The 21785-nt window shown below is 53.5% G+C and overlaps 2 protein-coding genes across 2 annotated transcripts; both read left to right on the top strand.

Moving 5' to 3' along the window:
- Positions 1-1578: 1578 nt before the first annotated feature.
- On the top strand, positions 1579-6493 carry DPM2 (dolichyl-phosphate mannosyltransferase subunit 2, regulatory). The gene is made up of 4 exons (XM_040225233.1): positions 1579-1873; positions 2161-2250; positions 3038-3140; positions 4141-6493. The coding sequence occupies exons 1-4, from the start codon at positions 1871-1873 to the stop codon at positions 4197-4199; spliced, it is 255 nt and encodes an 84-aa protein (XP_040081167.1). The 5' UTR covers positions 1579-1870; the 3' UTR covers positions 4200-6493.
- A 930-nt stretch (positions 6494-7423) lies between these two features.
- On the top strand, positions 7424-16050 carry PIP5KL1 (phosphatidylinositol-4-phosphate 5-kinase like 1). The gene is made up of 9 exons (XM_040225201.1): positions 7424-8477; positions 9699-9749; positions 9951-10105; positions 10321-10445; positions 11157-11191; positions 11282-11337; positions 12258-12370; positions 12667-12820; positions 15456-16050. The coding sequence occupies exons 1-9, from the start codon at positions 8193-8195 to the stop codon at positions 15721-15723; spliced, it is 1242 nt and encodes a 413-aa protein (XP_040081135.1). The 5' UTR covers positions 7424-8192; the 3' UTR covers positions 15724-16050.
- Positions 16051-21785: the final 5735 nt, after the last annotated feature.

The raw sequence follows: 21785 nt of genomic DNA, 5'->3' as shown, positions 1-21785 counted from the left end.
CATCAATTCTTCGGCGCTCAGCTTTCTTCCCAATCCAACTCTCACATCCATACATGACCACTGGAAAAACTAGCTTTGACTAGACGGACCTTTGTTGGCAAAGTAATGTCTCTGCTTTTTAATATGCTGTCTAGTTGGTCATAACTTTCCTTCCAAGGAGTAAGCGTCTTTTAATTTCATGCCTGCAATCACCATCTGCAGTGATTCTGGAGCCCCAAAAAAGTCTGTCACTGTTTCCACTGTTTCCCCATCTATTTGCCATGAAGTGATGGGACCAGATGCCATGATCTTCATTTTCTGAATGTTGAGTTTTAAGCCAACTTTTTTACTCTCCTCTTTCACTTTCATCAAGAGGCTCTTTAGTTCTTTGCTTTCTGCCATAAGGGTGGTGTCATCTGCATATCTGAGGTTATTGATATTTCTCCCGGCAATCTTGATTCCAGCTTGTGCTTCTTCCAGCCCAGCCTTTCTCATGATGTACTCTGCATATAAGTTAAATAAGCAGCATGACAATATACAGCCTTGACCTACTCCTTTCACTATCTGGAACCAGTCCATGAGGTTGCAGAGTCAGACACGACTAAGCATAACTTTTACTTTTTTTTTTTTCCATGCTAAGTGAAAAATCAGTATATAAAATAAATGATGGGAGGAAAATGTTCCTCTCAGCTTTGCGATGGGCTCAGACAACCCAAGGAAACAGATGCTGCCAGGAGGAGCAAGCCATGCTTGGTTCAGACCCCATCTTTGCATGCCCCTGCCCCCCTCCACTCCAAGTGAAGACAGCACAGGGAGAGCCTGGCATCGCCAGATGCTATTCTCTGTAGCACTGCAGAAGTCACCAAAATCTTAAAGCTGGTTGACTGATTCAAAGCTCCCAGTTGTGTCGAGCTTCATTCTGGGCACTGGGGATACAGACCCTTTCCTCAGGGGGCTCACAGTCAAGTGGGCCATGTCAACAAGTAAATAAGATAATTAAAACGCAGTGATGGGGCTTCCCTGGTGGCTCACTGGTAAAGAAACCACCTGCCAGTGCAGGAGACGGTTGGATCCCCGATCCAGGAGGCCCCCACATGCTGCGGAGCAGCTAAGCCCTGTGCACCACAAGTAGTCTGTGCTCAGAACCTGCGAGCGGGAGATACCGAAGCCCGCGTGCCCCAGAGCCCGTGCCCTGCAACGAAGAAGCCACGGCAGTACGGCAACTAGAAAAGCCCTCGCAGTGACGAAGACCCAGCGCAGCCAGAAATAAATAAAATTTAAAAAACAGAAACGCAGTGACAAGAGTCTTCTTGGTGATGCACTTGGGGAAGGACTCCGGCTTCTCCTTCTCCCACCCCAGGCCGGTCCTTGAACTTTTTCTTTACCTTACGCTCAACAGATACGTTCGGGCCTCGGGACCAGGAAGTAGCGCCCTCGGGTGCTGGAGTCAGCTATACACCACTGACTCAGACTGTGATCTGAAAAGTTCTCGCCCCTCTCTTGAGCCTCCTTTTCCCCGCCTGAAACACGGGACTTCTGACCACTCACCCCCATCCTGTTCTGGCTTTAGGACTCTGGGATATTGAGAGATGGGTTTTTTCTTTTTCCCTTGGGCGAGTTCGACAGGACCGAGCCCACAAGCGCCAAGCCAGTCTCGGTTCCTCAATTCGGTCTCACTGCCGAGAGATTCGGGAACGCGTCACAGAATGTCCTCGAGAAACTACATTTCCCGACATGCAAAGAGGAGGCGGTGCCCGCCCGTCTCCGGCGACGTGATCCCGGGCCAGCTTAAGGACTACGACTCCCGGCGTGCCCCGCGGCCCAAGGCCGGAAGGGCCGGGATCCGGAACCGGATGGGGCTTGCGTCTCCGGTGCCTGAAGCGCTGGGGAAATGGTGAGCTTGAGGTCCAAAGTCGGCAATGGGGGCGTCTGGAGGGTGGGGTCCTGGGTCTGCTCAGGAGCTGGGGCTTGAGCACTCGGAGCCGGTATCGTTCTCCCGCCGTCTCATCGTACGAGTGATAGACTTTGGCCCGGTATTCTCTCTCCCGACCTAGAAAAGATACCTAGTCAGCCACGTCACATGTGTCAGCTGAGTAAATGGACGTGATCGGGCCGCAGCGACAACCCCCTCCTTCCTAAATGGAGGATCTTTTCCTCAGTTGAATCCTCCCTTTTCTGCAGGCCACGGGAACAGACCAGGTGGTGGGACTCGGCCTCGTCGCCCTTAGCCTGATCATCTTCACTTATTACACCGCCTGGGTAATTCTCTTGGTATGTGTGCTTCCCCGCCCTCTCTTACCTCCCATCCCTGGATCTTGAAGCCAACTCCTCACATCATTTTAGCAGGCACTGTGCTACGTATTGTCACTGCATATCTCATGAAAGCTCCAGGACAGCACTATGAGAAAGATGGTAACAGGTGTCCCTATTTTATAGACGAGGAAGCAGAAGCTCAAGGGGAAGGCTCAGGGTGGAATCCTTAACCACTCCACTGCGAAGTCCTGTCCTTGATTTGCTTCGCTTTTGATGGGAGTTCTAGTCCTTCTGGTTATCCTGCGGGCGCTTGGGCATGACAGTCCCAGTGGATTTTGTAAGAGTGTTTAGCTTTTATTTTCCCCCCGTGGGAAATTTTTTTTGGTTACTGCTTTAAAAGAGCAGTGTTTGTTTGGAGGGCAAAATTTTGCAGAAGTCGGTATCCTTTGGAGAAAAATGTTAGTAAAGAAAACCTTGGAGTCCTGGTTGGGAATCACTCACGGATTCCTCATGTCCCCTTTGTCCCTGCTAAGCTGTGAGGGCCTTAGGGCAAGTCCTTTGTCTTCTGTTCCCTGCCAGGTCCCTAGCCCCAACTTTGGGCGAGCACCAGTCAGGTGCCCAGTACACAACCATTAGATAACTGAAGGAAGGGAACAAACCAAGGCACCCAGAGTGCTATCCTCTTAGAGAAAAGCGAATGCAATGCTTTGATGGAGTCAACCCCTGAGGGAGGAGGAGGGCTGTTTGGACCTGCGGAGCTGAGCAGAGCGAGGAACACTCACTAGAGCTCTGCCTTTGATGCCAGCCATTCATCGACAGTCAGCATGTCATCCACAAGTATTTCCTGCCCCGAGCCTATGCCATTGCTATCCCACTGGCTGCCGGCCTCTTGCTGCTCCTGTTTGTGGGTAAGTTCTCCCAACCATGGACAGGGTGTCTTGGGGACCCCATGACCCCCTCCCAACCCCAGACATGCTGCTATACTTCATCACTCACTGTACATCTGCTTGAGGCTCCTTACCCTCAACTCACGTCCTGGGGTTTCCCTGTTCATCCTTCAGGGCTGTAAGTCAGTCTTCCCAATGCCTCAGGCTCACTGGAATCTAATGGGATGTCTCCCTCTTTCTTGCTCCCTCCACCACCACCACCACCACCACCACTCTGCTCACACCTCCATCACCTCTCACCCCCTTGTCACCCTGGTTCATGATTCCTGCATCTCTCTGTCTTCCAGGGTCTAGTGTGTGGGCCTTATAGGGGCAGGGACTGTGGCTTTATCATTACTATGCCCTCACCCCAAGCACAAGCTGTGGCACTGAGTTGGTGCTCAAGAAAGTGGTTTGGATAAATCAACAATTAGCTGTCTGGATGATGGGGTGGGTGGATGATGGATGCTGAGTGGGTGGGTGGTTAGGTAGATGGACAGGTGGTTGGGTGAGTAGATAGATAGTTGGGTGGATCTTATTCCCTGTAGAATCAGAAACACTAAACTCAGCAAATTGCCTTTGGTAGTCACTCAGCTGATGTTTGTTGAATGAGTGCAGGCAGAACTGTAGCTTGATGAATGATTAGGGAAATGGCCTCCAGGGCATGGCCTGGAGGGTGGTTAGGTAGCTGCTTGTGTGGGTCACTGCCATGCTTGGGTCCTGCTCTGGCCTCCCCGGGCTTCCCTTGTGACTCAGCTGGTAAAGAATCCACCTGCAGTGTGGGAGACCTGGGTTCGATCCCTGGGTTCGGAAGATCCCCTGGAGAAGCACTCCACTTTCTGGCCTGGAGAATTCCATGGACTGTGTAGCCCATGGGGTCATAAAGAGTCAGACACAACTGAGCGACTTTCACTTCACTTTCTGACCCCCCAGCAGTCCTGAGCCAGGATCTTAGCTGCCTTTTTTGGTCTGTGTATTCCAGGTATATTCATCACCTACGTGATGCTGAAGAACCAGAAGGATACCAAAAAGGCTCAGTGAAGGCCCAGCAGGAATGAGGCTGCTGGCTCCGTCTCTGCTTCTTCTCCAGGGCAGACCCAGCAGGGGTGTCCACAGGACCCATCCAGGCACTGAGGCCCCCTCAAGCTTGATTGCCCTGCAGACACCCCTGTGGGATAGAAGCTGTTCAGGACTCAGCCCTGGCTGACCAGGGCCCCTGCTCCTCCTTCCAGAAGCCAGGGAGGAGAAGTACCTGGAAGTTTCCATCTCATCCCCCTTCTGGCTCAGGGCCTGCAAGGTGCTGGTCCCTCTCCACATACACACACACCTCACCTGGAGACTCCCTATCATTTTTCCCTCTGGGTTCTACACTTGCCTCAGTTTCCTTCTTGTCACATGATGGTGTTGGACTTGGCAGGTTCTGGGGCATCATGTGACCTCTTCCCACATGTCCTGTTCCTCCACAAAGGCAACCTTCCCAGGTCTGACATAGCCCCAGACCCCACAAGGATTTCTGGACCTGGAGAGCCTAGAGGGAGGCCCAGCCCCCCAGCCTCAGGGCTGGCCTGATGGGAGAGCTGAACAATAAACATCCTTGTCTTCGTCTCAGTGCCGTCCCTGACCGGAGGAGCTCAGGGGCTGGGAGCTGGCCTTTGCATTGGTCTCAGATCAGGAGACACTGGTTTGTGCAGCGAGGGTGCCTTGGGTACCTCCTGGATTATCCCTGTGCTGGACACAGAATAATGCAGGGGCCAGGACCGATACGGATCTGGCCTGGTGCAGCTCACGGCAGGGGAGTCTGGAGGCATGGCCGTCTGCCAGACGTCACATCAGCCTCTACCTCACCTCCCCTGTGCCAGCCCAGCCAGTGGGTGCTGGTATATTAAGGACCCTCAGACCCCTAAAAGTCTGAGCCCATCATCTGCCTGGTACCCAGCAGCCCAACTGAGTGTGGCTCTGAGCAGAGGGCCGCTGTGAGCCAGAGCAGGGCTGTTTCCGCTGTGTTCTGGTTGACTGGTCCAGGCCTCAGCTCGAGCTCCTGGCAATCCCACCATGCCCCTCTGGGCAGCCAGCTCTCCCACTCACAGTGTGAGCCTCCACCCCTCACTTCCTTGGGCACTCATTCTCCCTCCAGTTAGCAGAGATGTCCCGCCCGCCTCATCAGAGGAAAGAGCCCAACTGCAGGCACACCTGCCCTGTCCTTACCTGTTCCCCTCTCCATCCTCCAGTCCAGGCGGAGCTGCTCTCCTGGGCTCTGAGTCCTGTTCTCTCCCACCGCTGTGGCAAGAGCCTACTATCTGATGGTCCCTCTCAGGGGAACAGCCTCTTGCCTCTCAACGTGGTCCTCCAGTGTTAACGTGTTGTAGGCTCTATATAAGGGACCCTCCATCAACCCGTTAACTCCCTCTAGGTCTCTCCCTGTCTCTTCACAACCAAACTTCCCCAAAGGGTGTCCACCTCTGCCCCCGGCTTTTCCTCTCCTCCCACTGTGCTTGGCAGCTTTTCAGGAGGGCTGCACTCAGACCACCAGTGATGTCCAGTCTTTACATCAGAGGCATGTTCCTTGACCTCCTGCCACATTTGGCCAGTGACATTCTGCACCCCCCCACCCCCGGATGCATTCTCATCTCTCACATTCATGCTCCTCTCTCATATTCACGCTCCTCCTGCTGTGAGAGGGTAGGTTTCTCAGGACTCAGTCACAGGCCTCTTCACCCCACAGTCTTAGGGGTGACCTTATCCTCACCCAGGTTTGCTTCCAGCCCAGCTTTCTCCTGAGCCCAAAGGTGCTGGATGTGTGCCAGCTGACCACCTGACATCCCCATCAGATGTCACAGACCGTGGCTTTCCTCTTCACCCCACATCCACCCGACCCAAATCCTACCAATTCTTGCCATTTCTTCCCCAACCCCAGTCACCTTCCTGATGCAAAGCCACCATCCTCTGCCCTAAATCACCAAAAGTGTCCTCACTTCTCTCCCCACTCCCCCACAATCCAGCTGCATGACAACCAGTGACCTTCGGAAAACATTTGAGTTTCATTTTTACTTTTCCTGAGCATCTTTCTCACACACTTCTTCTCTGGGTTCCCATCCCTCTCCTCCCATGGCTGATAAGAGCCTCCATGCTCCCTTCTGAACTCTCCTCCAGCCATACTGGCCATTCATTTCCTGGGAGTCACTGAGGTTCTGTGTACATCCTACTTGCACTGGTTCAGCATATACCAGTTTCTCAAACACCAGTTTGTGCCAGGTTACTGAGCCAGGAAAGGAGCTTGCCCTCCTTGCACTCTGGGTGGGGGAGAGGGGGATGTAATAAATAAATGAACAAGACAGCCTCTGACAGTGTTAAGCATGATGAAGAAAATAAAAGTGATGTGATCATGACTGAGGGGAGGGGACACTCAGAGTAGGGCAAGGTGATAAGGAATAAAGCAAATCAGGTGTGTGTGTGTGGGGGGGGCTACTTCAGGCAGAAGGAGCAGCACCTGCAAAAGCCTGGAGGTTTGAAAGAGGGTCCAGAGTCCCTGTGCAGGGTGCAGGGAGAGTGAGTTGAGAGGAGTCATAACAGTAGGCAGACGGGCCTGGGGCCGTACTGGGAGGTTTGGACTGTTTCAGTGCCTTGGGAAGCCACTGGAGGCTTTGAGCCCGACAGTGACATCATCCGATTTATGCTTTTAAAAGCTCACGCAGGCAGCTGTGTTTCTCTCACCCTAAAATCTGCCCTCCCCAGCGCCCCCGCCCCACGACCACCACACACCCCGGCCTACACTGCTCCTGGCCCATAGTGAGTGTTCAAAATAAGTGTTGAACGAATACATGCCCCTGACTTCCTGTGTGACCTGGACGTAGTCACTTCTCTCACTGGACCTCAGTTTCCTTACCCGAAATACGGTCTGTGGGATTTTCATGCCGGAGTGGGTGGGCGGGACTGGATTTAGGTTACCGGCCTCCCGAACTCCCGGAGATCTGAGTCTCTCACACTCGGAAGGGAATGGGGGGGATGCGGGGGTCTTCACGCCGCAGAGACCCTAACCAACGCGCGGCGGCCCCGCCCCGCCTGGACCGCTGTCCGAAGGGTGCTGCAGCCCCGGAGGCGGGACCCGCAGGCGAGCCCCGGGGGCCCCCTTTCGGATTGGGTGCAGCCGTGACCGGCACCGCTCGATTGGTCGATCCAGAAGCAGGGGCGGGGCCCGGCTCCTGCTGCGGGGCTACCCGGCAGCGGGGGACGCGGCCGGAGCCCGGGAAGCTGCTGCGGGGGCGATGGCCGCGCCGAGCCCGGGGCCCCGCGAGGTAGGTGCAGACCCGAGAGAGGACAGGAGAGGAAAGGGTTGGAGAGAGGGGCCGGGTCTCCCCGCCCTGTAAGGGGCGGACACATCCCCATCCAAACCCAGAAGGGGTCCTGCACTTGGGCAGGACTGGGACACGCCCCACATGGGGCTGCAGGTCTGAAGTGGGGAGTCCAGCGGGTTTTCCACGAGAACTTGCTTGGTTTCTTCATTGTAAAATGGAGACAATAATAAGAGCGTCTCCTTCATAGGGCGGTTAGGAGGTCAAGCTCTCAGCTAGGGCTGGGCTCATGGTGGGTGCGGACTGAGGATGGGTCAGAAGCTGTGACCTCAGCTTCGTGGAGACCTGCCGCGCCGGACTGGAGGAATTCGGCGTAGACGAGCAGAGTAGATGACTCAATCACTGACCTCACAGCTCCTACTATAAGGAGATCCTGTACACGGTGCTCAGACTCAACAGTAACCACAGTTAATACCAGCCACGAAGGAGCTATTGTAGTTCTCAGTTTGCAGACTAGAAAGCGAGATGCAAAAAGGTTAGGTGATTCACCTAAGGTCACACAGCTAGTAAGAGGCTGCTGGACGAATGCTCTCCCCGCTGATAGTAAGAACCAGCACTGAGTGCTGACTCAATGCCAGGCACGGTCCTCTCACAACACGCCGTGAGGTGGGTACCAGCCTTTCCTGCATTTTACAACTAAGGGAACTGAGGCAGAGAGAGATGAGGAGAGAGCTGACAAACAGTGATGTGGGACTCAGACCAGGGTCTTTCTCCGGTGGGGTGCTGGCTGCCCCGTGCTGACTGCTTCTGGTGCTTCCCACCGCAGATCCTGGCCCCCTCCCCAGAGGCTGGACGCAGAGCAGCTGCTTCAAGCTCTGGCCACCGTGGGCTCCTCTGGCGTCTCCGAGACAAGCAGTGTCGTCTGGGGCTGTTTGAGATTGGCCCGGGGCACGAGCTGCACCAGCTGATGTGCCTGATGCAGGCGGGACTGTGGGCTGCCACTCAAGTGTCCAGGGACCACCCGCCCGCGGTGAGTGGCTGGTTCTGTGCACCTCCACTAACAGCGAGACCAGGCTGACGCCCCGTCCTGCTAATAATGTAGGGCTGGAGATCCGAGCAGGCCAGATAGAAGGGGAGGAAGGCCGGGACTCGGTGCAGGGAAGGAGGGACATTTCTGGGCTGAGGTCAGGAAGCCAGAAAGCCCAAGGTGTGTTGAGGGTGTGAGGAAGCCCTTGAACCCATGTGGTGGATGTGTGATCTAGGTGGGTGTCTGCCTCTCTTTAGGCCTCAGTGTCTCCATCTGTATAATGGGTGGGAGGGATTGTACTCCTTGGTCTCTGAGGTCCTCCCTTTCCGCCAGGGTGTGCAGTTGAGAAAGGACCCCACCCCCACCCTACCAGCTCTGCCCATCCTCCCCAGAGCTCTGGCTAGGGCCAGGCTGGCTCAGCAGAAAGGGTCGCCCACTGCAAGCTCAGCAGCTGGACGGCCCCGGGTGAGCATGTGTGTCGTTTGTGTGTGTGCACACATGTGCAGTGTGACCCCGTCCTAGCACAGGGACCTGGAGGTCCAGGGAGATGCAGGAATCCTCTAAATCTCATCACCTGCTGAAAATCTTGCAGGGTTCCCCAATTCTCAGTATGGTCTCAGCGTCCTGCTGGCTCAAGCTCAAGGGCCATCTGTCCAGCCTCATTCTCAGTCCACCCCTCCCTTATTCTCTTCAGTCTTGGCCTCTCCTCTTCCCAGTGGCCATCACTGCTGTTCCCCTTGCTGTGAGCACCTTGCTCCCCGTCTTCACTACCCTCACATTTCATCTTAGGGGCACCTCCTCCAGGGAGTTTTCTCTGATCCTGCTCCTCCCAGGCTCAGTCAGGCAGGTCCCTAGACTTCAAGGCCACCTCCTTTTACTGGGAGGGCATCCGGCGACACTTTGGCCAGTGTGTGTCTGGGCACATGTGCCAGGCTCTAGCTCAGAGACTGCTGTGGGGGGCTCAGCAGGAATAAGACACACCTGGGACCTGCCCTCGCTCACTCTTCCCTCCAGCTCTGGGAGGGCTGGCCGTCTCCCTGCTCAACTCAGGCACACCCGGATTAGTCCCCAGCAGCTGGAGGAACCACATGGGGGGAGAGGGGTGGGGGGGCGGGGGGATGAGGGGGACGGGGGGTGGGGAGGTGGTGGTGAGGCCGGGTGCCAGACCCTGGGCTGGCAGCGCCGGCTGAGACTTGCCCTGGGCCGCTCTGCTCCTTGCTGTAGGGGCTGCCCACAGAGGAGGATTTTTCCGAAGTCCTGACCCAGGTTCACGAGGTAGGAAGCCCGACTGCTGCATAGAAGGGAAAGGGTTCAGCTCTCCTCCTCTGTTTCCCCATCAGTTGCAGTGGGAGTGATGGCTTGACCCCGGGGTCTTGCAGAAAGGGTGTGCTTAACCCTGACCCTCCCGCGGGAGGGCCAACTGCACACCCCTGGGCACCAGGGGACACTCTTGGGGGCTCTTCTTTCTCCTCGAAGGGCTTCGAGCTGGGCACCTTGGCTGGCCCCGCCTTCGCCCGACTGCGGCGTTCCCTGGGGCTGGCCGAGGAGGACTACCAGGCCGCGCTGGGTCCCGGCCGCCCCTACCTGCAGTTCCTCAGCACCTCCAAGAGCAAGGCCAGCTTCTTTCTGTCGTGAGCTGGTGGCAGGGGTGGGGAATGGCGGGGGGAGTGGTGTTGGGGGAGGGGGTTCGGGGGAGGGGTGCGCTTGAGGAGAGAATGGCCAGGTTAGGTTGGGTCAGGTCCAGATAGCGGTCCGATGGAGAGGGGCGGGGACAGGAGGCCAGACGGGAGGTGGGGAGGCGGCTTCTGACCGACCTCGACAGTGACCTCTCCCTCCCGCCCCTCAGCCACGACCAACGCTTCTTCCTGAAGACCCTGCGGAGCCGGGAGGTGCAGGCGCTGCTCGCCCATCTGCCCCGCTATGTGCGTCACCTGCAGCGACACCCACACTCACTGCTCGCACGGTTGCTGGGTACGGCCTGTCCGACCCGTCCGGGACTGCAGGGAGCGGGGAGGTGGGAGGAGAGAGGGCGAGAAGGGGAGGGGTCGGAGAGTGGGAAGGTTCTAGGATGGGGGGTGGTGGTGGTGGGAGCGTAGGGGACCTGAGTCCGAGCAGGGTGGAGGGCACTAGGCAACAGAGAGGCGGGGGCCAAGTCCAGTGGGGAGGAGGGTCCTAGACAGCCATGTACAGCGGGGCGGGGTCGATGGGCGGTGCCAAGACCTGGGTGGGGCCCAAAGGGGGCGGGATTGGGATTGGACAGTGACCGGAGGAAGATTTGCGGGCCTGTTAGTCGCTCAGTAGTGTCTCTCTGCGACCCCATGGACGGTAGCCCGTCAGTCTCCTCTGTCCATGGGATGGATTCTCCAGGCAAGAATACTGGAGTGTGTAGCCATTCCCTTCTCCAGGGGATCTTCCTAACCCAAGGCTCGAACCCAAGTCTCCTGCATTGCAGGCAGATTCTTAACCGTCTGAGCCGTCCATTTGGGGCTAAATCTAGAAACAGGTCAAGTCGGGACACCACCCTCAGGTTGTGGAAGGGAGGGGTCCGGGGGCGCGGCCTGGAGGCTTGGGATGCGGCAGACCTCGAAGAGGAGGCGTGGCCTGAAACTGGCACCGGACAGGACGGACTTGGAGGCCGTATCCGAGTTTGCGCCCCTCACCCGACGCCCTCTCTCCTTCCAGGAGTGCACAGTCTGCGGGTGGCTCGGGGAAAGAAGGTGGGTGAGGCCGAGCCGAGTGGACCGGGCCGGAGGGGGCGGTGGGAGGGTGAGACCCTGTCTCCTCTCACTCCCTACTCCCGTCCCTAGAAATACTTCATCGTCATGCAGAGTGTCTTCTATCCCGCCGGCCGCATCTCTGAGAGGTGAGTCGGCCTCCCAGCCCCGCCCAGAATATACAGCCTGAAGCGCCCACAGTCATGGGATAGACAGCCAAAGATCGATCCCAAGATTTCTTGACGGGTGCAAGCCCGTGATCTCCACGATCGCTGTCTCTTGAGCGCTCAGGAGGCAGTGGGTGCTGTGTTGAGTCATTTGCATTCATCATCTTTCCCAGAATATCTCTGAGGGGTAGGTGTCCTTATCATCCCCATTTTGTGGATGAGAAATTGAGGAAGGGAAATTGGCATAGCTACTGTGCTAGAAGCAGGGATTCAAACACAGCCTCTGATTGGGCGCGGCCCTCTGAGCCTGCTAGTCCCCCGTCCTCTGCCACCAGAGCTCCACATTGGTGCTCCCCAGGGGCTGAAGACCTCCCACAGGCCCTTGTGGTTCTGGGAGTAGTGTGGGCCCACTCTGTCAGATACCCCAAGGATGACAATGTGCCAAGGGGCAGGCACAGGTAGGGGGAAAGGCTGGACTGGTGTTCAGCCTGAGCTGGAATCCCTGCTCTACCCTTTAGTCACTGGGTGGTCTTGGGCAAATTGAAAAACCTCTCCGAGGTTTTTTTCTTCATCTCTAACAAGGGAATGATAATGGACTGGGGCTGTGCTGAGAGTCTGAACAGTCACCCAGTGGCTGATCTTGTATCACCTTGTGAGCTTTCCCGTGTGTCTCAAGTCTGTATAAAGTGGAATTCTGTCTTGTGGCCCAGCTGGTAAAGAATCCGCCCGCAATGCGGGAGACCTGGGTTCAATCCCTGGGTTGGGAAGATCCCCTGGAGAAGGGAAAGGCTACCCACTCCAGTATTCTGGCCTGGAGAATTCTATGGACAGTCCATGTGGTCGCAGAGTCCCACATGACTGAGCAACTTTCACTTTCTGCCTCCCCCACCCCTCACCTCCAGGTATGACATCAAGGGCTGCGAGGTGAGCCGTTGGGTGGAGCCCGCCCCTGAGGGCAGCCTCCTTGTTCTGGTGCTGAAAGACCTCAACTTTCAGGGCAAGACCATCAATCTGGGTGAGCCATAGGGTGGTCACTGCCTGCTCTTCCTCCATTTAGGGTGAAGTTAGAAGGGTGTCCTTGGCACTATCCTCTGCCCGAGTCATTAACAGCCTAGATTCTGGAGTCAAGTGGAGAATCCTAGCTCCATGACTCTCTAGCTAGGTGACCAAGGCAAATTACAGATGAGCTTGCCCATCTGTGAATTGGGACAGTAATGTCTCCTGCCCTCCCGGGGCAGGTGTGTGTGGAGCCCGCAGCACCTTGCCTGGCACCCGACGAGCACTCAGGTGGGGGCACTGATGCTCCGGCAGGGCCCCAGCGGAGCTGGTTCCTCCGCCAGATGGAATTGGACACCGCCTTCCTCCGGGAGCTCAACGTACTGGATTACAGCCTCCTGATGGCCTTCCAGCTTCTTCATGAGGATGAGAGGGGCCCAGGCAGCAGCCTTATCTTCCGCACAGCCAGGTGGGCCCCCCAGAGGCAACAGCAAGAATGAGGTGATGATAGCATGGAAAAGATGGATGGTGTGGTGGGAGAGACAACACAGGCAAAGGTTCAAAGACGGGAAAGTGCAGTCTGTGTGTGTATGTGTGTACATGTGTGTGTGCAGGGGGGTGGCGCGGAGGAGGGGAGTGGAGAGCTGGAGAAGCCTCGCCAGCATGGGTAGTGGGCACAGGTGGATCACAGCAGGGGAAAGACCAGGTGAGATCCAGATGGATGAGGGCTTCGGTGTTGAAGAATCTGCCCATTTTCCAGAAGGGAATGTGGAGTCATTGAAGATTTCAGACCTACTTCATTTTTGCCTTACAAAGAGCCCTTGCCCTTGACCTGGTCCCTCCAAGTTGAGGACCCTGAAGTCATCGCCACTGGCACCATCATTATGTTGCCTTCCTCTTGTGTGCAGTCAATCTTGCATGCTGACAACGAGGTTTTGGTTTTGAGAGAATGGGTTCATTCCCATTTTAGAGATGTGAAAACTGAGTCTCAGAGGGAGGAAATGAAGTTGTAGAATGATTTTTGAGGATTCATGTTAGTACTTGGTTAGTTACTTGGATTTCAGTCCTCCAAGGCCCACTTTTGTAGTTGAACAGAATTACTCAGGGCTGCCCTGGCAGTTTGGTGGTAAAGAATCTGCTTGCAGTGCAGGAGACCTGGATTCAATCCCTGAACTGGGAAGATCCCCTGGAAAAGGGCATGGAACCCCACTCCAGTATTCTTGCCTGGAGAGTCCCATGGACAAAGAAACCTAGTAGCCTGCAGTCCATGGGGTCAAAACCAGTCGGACATGAGCTACTAACACTTTCACTTTCGCTTTTCAGAAATATTTAGGCATTAAGATAGGCCCTTTTTGGAAAATAAGAAAAGAAATAAGTTCATTGATTTGGTGGGTGGACAAATGTAAAGTGATGTCCACTCACCCAGCCCCCAGCCCCACCCTTTGGAGGAAGACCTTCCAATGGTGAGTCTTGGGCACAACCCAAGGTAATGGCTCCCCATGAAACCTGTGACTTGGTGGACACATCTTGACCAGGTAGTGGAATGTCCACCATGGGATACAGATTCCCCCAAGTCTGCCCATTCAAGCTAGAGTAAACCCACATTTGCATACAGTGGTTGTTATTCTATTGAAGTTTTCCAAGCTGGCTGGTAAATGGCCGCAGCCCCGCTTCCACCCAGTTCCCAGCCCCTCATTCAGAACCTACCATCCCCAGGTTAACCTTGCCACTGCAGAAAGTTCCAGTATTCTGTCTGGGCTCCCAGACCACTCTGTTCGGATTGGTTGGTGCTTGGGGTGGAAGGGAGCTTTCTTTGATTGGCTTATTTCCCCCAAGACCTGGGCAGGGCAGGAATAAAGCCCCCAGCGACCCCTTGACCCCCTATTCTCCAAGTTACACCATCACAAGAGGACAAAGTTAGGGAATTGAGCCTTCTCTGGCTTGGACTGGGGGCCCCTGCCAAAGGCATCTTCTGATTTGGAATACAATTTGAGGCAAAAAGACACACATCTGCAAACTTGGGTTGGACCTTTTTCTGCAAGGTTTCAACTCTGCCACTCTGAAACTTTCAGGGTCGGATGACCCCAAACAGCAGTTTGGGAAATACCTAAATACAGTGTGGTGTGTGCATGCTCAGTCGTGTCTGACTCTTTGCAACCCCATGGACTGTAGCCTGCCTGGCTCCTCTGTCCATAAAATTTTCCAGGCAAGGATACTGGAGTGGGTCACCATTTCCTTCTCCAGGGGATCTTCCCGACCCAGAAATCGAACCCGTATCTCCTGCATTGCAGGCAGATTCTTTACTGTTTGGGCCATCAGGGAAGCCCGCCCAGATATGGGACTTACCCAAAGTGATGCGGTACTTAATGCAGAGCCAGAGTCTGTGTGACCCAAGTGCTAGATATCGGCACCATCCAGTAGAAAGTTGATACTAGCTACACAGGTAGTTTTAAATTTTCTAGTAGCCTCATTTTAAAGAGTAAAAAGAGGGACTTCCCTGGCAGTCCAGTGGTTAAGACTTTGCCTTCTAATGCAGGGAGTGCGGGTTTGATACCTGATGGGGGAACTAAGATTCCACATGCCTTGGGGCCAAAAAACCAAAACAAAAAGCAGTAAGTGTAACAAATTCAATAAAGACTTTAAAAACTTTTAATAAATAAAAAGTAAAAAGAAATAGGTAAAAATAATTTTAATAGCATATTTCCCTTACTTCATACATCCAAACTTTGATCCTTTCATCATCTAATCAATGTAAACATTTATATCTTACATTCTTTTTCTCATACTGTCTTGGAAATTCAGTGTTTCCCCCCCCCCTTTTTTTTTCAGTATGTATTTTACACCAACCATGCATCTCAGTTGGGACTTGCCACATTGAAGCGCTCAGGGGCCATACGTGGCTAACTGGTGGCTGCATAGCGCACAGCTCAGCTTTTAGCCTGTCAATTGCAATTCACTCAGCCGCCCAGTTTATCTGACATCACAGGCCAGGGCACACAGGAGGGGTGGGGATGACCCAGGGGCAGCCTGGCCCGGGCTGACAGGGTCCATTGACTGGGGTTCCTCGGAGGAGACAGTTACCTTACCCCTCTGTCGGCCCCCAGGTCTATACGAGGGGCGCAGAGCGCCGAGGAGTCGGGAGCCCAGAACCGCCGGCTGCTGCCCGACGCCCCCAACGCCCTACACATCGTGGACGGGCCGGAGCATCGCTATTTCCTAGGCCTGGTGGACCTCACCACGGTCTATGGGCTCCGCAAGCGGCTGGAGCAACTGTGGAAGACGCTGCGCTACCCAGGCCGGACCTTCTCAACCGTCAGCCCGGCTTGCTACGCCCGTCGCCTCTGCCAGTGGGTGGAGGCGCACACCGAGTGACCGGCGCCCAGCCGCTCTCTCCCCGTCTGGACAAATGGGACCACGCCGGGAACGCGGGTTCCAGCCTGGCCCCGGGCAGCGGGTCGGGCTCCCCTCGCCTGCCATTCCTTCGGTTGAGCTCCAGAGGGCGGCATCCCCTAAATAATATTATGAACTCGTGCTGGGGAATGCTGTGCCTGATTGTACAAGGGACTCCCCTAACGTGAGTTTATTTAATCCTCAAAAAAAGAAAAAAAATGCTTATTCTTTTTTACAGACCATGAAATGAAGGCTCAGGAGGTGAAGGGACTGAGCAAAATCATTCAGCAATAAATGCGAGAACCAGGACTCAACTATGCCTTTTGAACTCAGGAACTGTATTCTTATTGATCAGCTCCCACAGTCCTGTCCTCACTGGGGAAGGGGGTAGCTGAAACCTCCAAGTCTAGCCTCTTCGTCATCCAGATGGGGAAACTGAGGCCGAAAGACTTTAAGGGACTCATGCACGGGTAAGTGGCAAGGCCAGCCCAAGAACCCAGGCCTGCCAATACCCGTCTCGCCCCCAACCCAGGCTCAAGCAGGACCCACTGGCCTCTCTCTGGGGTGGCCCCTGCACAGGTGGGAGGAAGCAGGCCACTGGTGGGGGCTTCAGCTCTAGGAAACATTAGACGGGGCCCACTACTGATCTTGAGTAAGCTCTGCCCTCCTCTGGGAGTCACTTTAATCACCTGTGAAATGGGAGCAGGGGTTGGTGGTCAGTCTGAGGGATCTGGACACACAGACATGACCGGAGCAGAGAAGGAAATTGCCTGCATAGCCCCTGATCATTCCTTCTCCCTCCTCCAGGAAACTTCAGCCCTACCTCTGACCCCAGTCCAATTCGACCATGCCCAAGGGATCCCTTCCTCTAGAGCTTCTCTGTGGCCTGGCTGTGTGACCAGGAAAAGGTGCTAAACCTCTCTGTGTCTCAGTGGTCTAATTTTGCAAATGGAAATATTTAACTCATTAAATATTTATTGAGCACCTGCTATGTGACAGGCCCTCTGCCGGGGGAATGGGGATCTGGGGTGGAGCGAAATGCAGAGATTCTTCCTCCGAAGAACTCACAGTGTGTGTGTGGGGGGGGGGGGGAACAGTGACAAAAGCCACGTGTGTGACAAAGCCTCGTGAAGCAACATGGGGCCATGGTGCTTAGGGAAGGAGCCCCTATCTAGTTATTTGATGGGAAGTGGGGCTCTAACCTCTAAACAGAGACCAGAAGAATCAGATGCAGGGATGGGGGTGTGTCCCAGTCCAAGGACACAGCAAAGATCTGGGGTAAGAGAGAGCTTGGCATTTGAGAGAAAGAACTATTTCACTGCGGTCGGAGTTTGAGGGTGGGGTGACAGTGTGGTGGTGGGGGGAGCTTTGTGGGCCAATTGCTGGTCCCTGAGGCCGGATGATTCCAGACCTTGGGAAAGTCACTCAGTGACTCAACGCTGCCATTGCATTGGCCATAAGAGAAAACAAGGAAAGACGGCTGGTGGGGGAAGGGAGAGGAAAAGGAAATCTCAGGCTGCAGGGCTGGAGCATGGGCTCCTGGAATATATACATAATTGACGTCATCCCTTGCTGTTTGGGTGACCCTAGGTGATTACTCAACTTTTCTGAGCTGGCACAAACCACGGAGCACTTATTCTGGCTCAGCAGGAAGTTGAGACACAGACTGCGTTAAGGTCATCACTAAGAAGGTGGGTGGGTCGTGGAAACTCTGGTGGAAGGGCAGCACGGCAGGAAACCGGGGTTTGGCCCTACCTTCCCCTGGGGTCTGGATCTGACTGGGCTGAGTCAGGGCCCAAGACCTATGTTCACGGAGAGGGATGGTTCAGTCTCTACCCACTTTGGGTCTCTGACAAGGGGCTGAGGCAGGGCCTGAAAGGAAGTGGCCCGTCTAAGGTCTCACAAGGCACAGGACTCCTGGCTCTTCTAACTGGCTTAAGCAACACATTATCTAGCACTGTGTGTGTGCTGGAAACGTGCCAGTGTTAGAAATGCTCTAAGAACATGACTGGCCTGACTGCCCACACGGAGATTAGAGGCTAGTGGGCAGGTGGGCCAGAAACAAGACAATGAATTAATACACAGTGTGATTTCAGAGTGTGACAAGTCCTCTGAAAAAAAGAAGTCAACTTGGGACAAGAGGGATGGGGTGTGGTATCAGATAGAGGGGTTGACAAGGGCCTTCTAAGGAGGCGATATTTGAGCTGAATGACTAGAAAGAACTGGCCATGTGAATACAGAAGTCCAGGTTGAGGATACAGCAAGTGCAAAGGTCCTGAGGTAGGAACAAGTTCAATGCAATTGGAGATTGAAACGGCAGTCGGGGTGGGTGGACAGTGATTAGGAAGGAGGCAGGAGTTCAGAGTATGCAGGGCCTCACATATCAGGGTGAGGAGAGAGGACTTTGGCAGGGTCGAATTGAAGAGCTTCATCTGAGGCTGCAGGACTTGCCAGTGTCAGTTCCCCTGTGGATGTACGATCCTCCTCTGCTCTGGGAGCCCAGGACCGTTGTGTGTGTCCCTGTCCCCATGCAGTCTTAGCAAGGCAGGATATGCCTCTCTGCAGAAGGAATCGTCACTTAACCAGCCATTGTGGGTGATCAGTGAATCCATAGGGAACATCTCACCATTTTCTTCCCCTTGGAGTTGAGGCCATGGAGAGAGACTGAACTTAGGTGTGCCCAGGTTAGGGTGAGGCAACACAAGGAAGGCTTGTGCTCAAAGGATGCCCTGGGAGCAGGGTCACTTCAACATCAGCCCTTCCAATAGGATGAGGAGCAGCACGGAGGTCTAATCACTGGCTTCAGGGAATTTGGCTTTGCATGTAGGCTTCCCAGGGAGTGCTAATGGTAAAGAACCCACCTGCCAATGCAGAAGATGTGGGTTCAATCCCTGGGTTGGGAAGATTCCCTGGAGGAGAGTGTGGCAACCCACTCCATATCCTTGCCTGGAGAATCTCTCATGGACAGAGGAGCCTGGTGGGCTACAGTTACTGGGGTCGCAAAGAATCAGACATGACTGAAGTGACTTAGCATGCACGCACATGGAGTGGATAGCCCTGGAAAGTTGCTGAACTGGGTGCAGGTACCCAACACAGATACCTTGCTATTGCATCCACATCAGAACTGCTGGGAGCCAGCACGGGAGATCCCACCCACGACAAGGTCATGCGGAGAGACCTGATGGGCAAGGCGGACCAGGACTCGAGGGATCCCCTGGAACTGCTAGAGCATCTACCCCCAAAATCCGAGTCTGTCTGTCTTACTATTTTATGACTTTCACCACCTCCTCTGACATAAACAGGGGGCTGTCCCCGACCACCTTTTTCTGAAGAAAATTAACTTAGAGCTCTAGTTATTAAGTCTCCTGGGTGTAATTGGAGTGTTTCAATTCAAACCCCTCTGATAGCTTTATAACTTGCTGACAGGTTTATCTGGACTTTTTCAACTACAAATGTGATTGTTTACACCCTCCCAACCGTGAGAGGCACAGGAAGCTTAAAACATTCTAGGAATGTAGAGCCTTTCAAGGAGTTAAAAGTCATTAGAATAGAACTGGTTAAGGGTTTCATTGTTGAGCCAATACTTGCTGCCAAGTTTTCATATCTTTTATTTGTTGATATAGTTGGTATATAGAAAAAACAGCTAGTAGCCCTGGCATTAGCAACATTAGATCTTTGAGTTAAGTACTTTCTTTGTTATAACCCACTGCACCTTTGTTCTACAGGAATGTAACTTTATTTAGTACTTTGAGGGTGATGCAGATTAAACAAAAAACACTTCAAGGGAAAATGAGTTTTCTGGTTGATTAACATTTATCAAGGAAAAGAGCCATAAAATGTTAACAGGCCTCTTGGCCAGAAGATAATGTAAATCACCTGAGACCTTTTGCATATGGAAAGGTATGCAGAAAGAAAGCCTGGTATCGATAAGGGTCAGGACTGCTGCCCCTGCATGACTCTGCATCTTCCATTATGTAAAACTTAGGGTATATAAGCTCCTTTTGAAAATAAAGTTACGGGTCTTGCACAAGCTTGGCCTCCCCAAGTCGTACTTTCTTTGTCTCTTTCTCTCTTTTTCAGGCTAATTCCCTGGAATGCAGGGGCCCTCTGAGTTCACTTTCCTACCTGGGCTTCTAAGACCCACTCGAGAAGGTGCCCAAGGTGGGGCACCTTCCGCTATTTGAGAGGGCACCTGCGGCCTGCGTGAACAGAGCAAGTCTCTTGTCTGAGGCTTTACTGGCTTTCTGCGTAAACCAAGGAATATCAGCCTCTTTTCTCTCCTCTATTCTCTTAACTACAAATTCTTTCCTTATCTCTCACTATATCTATATATCTCTCTCGCCTGCGCCGTCCACGCTTCGGATACCCTGGATCCAACCGGGGCTGGTCCCCGGTACAGAACCTCTTAGAAAAAAGGAAAATAGAGTTTGAAATAGGACCAGAGCAGGAGCCCAGGCTTTTACAGTGTGACTTCTTTTGTTACTATGTTTCCTCCTCATCTTGCCTGATGCTCATAGGATTTAAACTTAGTAATTCAAGATGGAATCACAGTGGCCAATGTGAACTTCCATATTAGTTGTTGTGAACTGTCCATTACAGGACTGTGAGTGTCTGAGTGTGATAAATTAACATTGTTGCTTTAGGGACTTCCTTGGAGGTCCAGCAGTTAAGATGCTATGCTTTCCCTGCAGAGGATGCAGGTTTGATCCCTGGTGGGGGAACTAAGATCCTGCATACCATATAGTGTGGCCAAAAAAAAAAAAAGTACTGCTTTAGATAAGGGATTTGTTTGGTTCCTCAGAAAGACTCTACTGGCACCGAGACTGATAGAGACTAAGACTCCTTGGGGGCATAACTGTTACCCCCTATAGGCAGATCCCTTAAAATGAGACCACAGTACTAAGCGACTTGAAGGCTCTTTGCTGGAGGACTCCCCGCTGCTGTTCCAGATGGATGCTCTGTTGGAGCAGAAGGTGACTTCCTATCATGTCTGTCATGAGACTGGTTCAGCTGGGCCAAAACCTGCTGCTCACTGGTGCTGAGATAGGATCTTCCCAGTCTTCTCCTTGGACTAGTCTGTTACCCCCCTTTCTATGTTCCCTATGTTAACTAACCTGTGTTACCTGCTTTTGTCGTTGTTCAGTCAGTAAGTTGTTTCCTACTCTTTGTGACCCCATGGACTGCAGCACACCAGGCTTCCCTGCCCTTCACCATCTCCTGGAGTTTGCTCAAACTCATTTCCATTGAGCTGGTGATGCCATCCAACCATCTCCTCTGTCATTCCCCTTCTCCTCCTGCCTTCAATCTTTCATCATTCAGTTCAGTTCAGTTCAGTCGCTCAGTCATGTCCGACTCTTTGCGACCCCATGAATCACAGCACGCCAGGCCTCCCTGTCCATCACCAACTCCCGGAGTTCACTCAAATTCACATCCATCAAGTCGGTGATGCCATCCAGCCATCTCATCCTCTGTTGTCCCCTTCTCCTCCTGCCCCCAATCCCTCCCAGCATCAAGGTCTTTTCCAATGAGTCAACTCTTCGTATGAGGTGGCCAAAGTACTGGAGTTTCAGCTTTAGCATCATTCCTTCCAAAGAACATTCAGGACTGATCTCCTTTAGAATGGACTGGTTGGATCTCCTTGCAGTCCAAGGGACTCTCAAGAGTCTTCTCCAACACCACAGTTCAAAAGCATCAATTCTTAGGCACTCAGCTTTCTTCACAGTCCAACTCTCACATCCATACATGACTACAGGAAAAACCATAGCCTTGACTAGACGGACCTTAGTCAGCAAAGTAATGTCTCTGCTTTTGAATATGCTATCTAGGTTGGTCATAACTCTCCTTCCAAGGAGTAAGCATCTTTTAATTTCATGCCTGCAATCCCCATCTGCAGTGATTTTGGAGCCCCCCAAAATAAAGTCTGACACTGTTTCCCCATCTATTTCCCATGAAGTGATGGGACCAGATGCCATGATCTTCATTTTCTGAATGTTGAGCTTCAAGCCAACTTTTTCACTCTCCTCTTTCACTTTCATCAAGAGGCT

This window comes from Oryx dammah, unplaced genomic scaffold, assembly GCF_014754425.2.
Source record: "Oryx dammah isolate SB20612 unplaced genomic scaffold, SCBI_Odam_1.1 HiC_scaffold_25, whole genome shotgun sequence".
Lineage (NCBI taxonomy): Eukaryota > Metazoa > Chordata > Mammalia > Artiodactyla > Bovidae > Oryx > Oryx dammah.
This window is presented reverse-complemented; position numbering and strand designations above follow the sequence as displayed.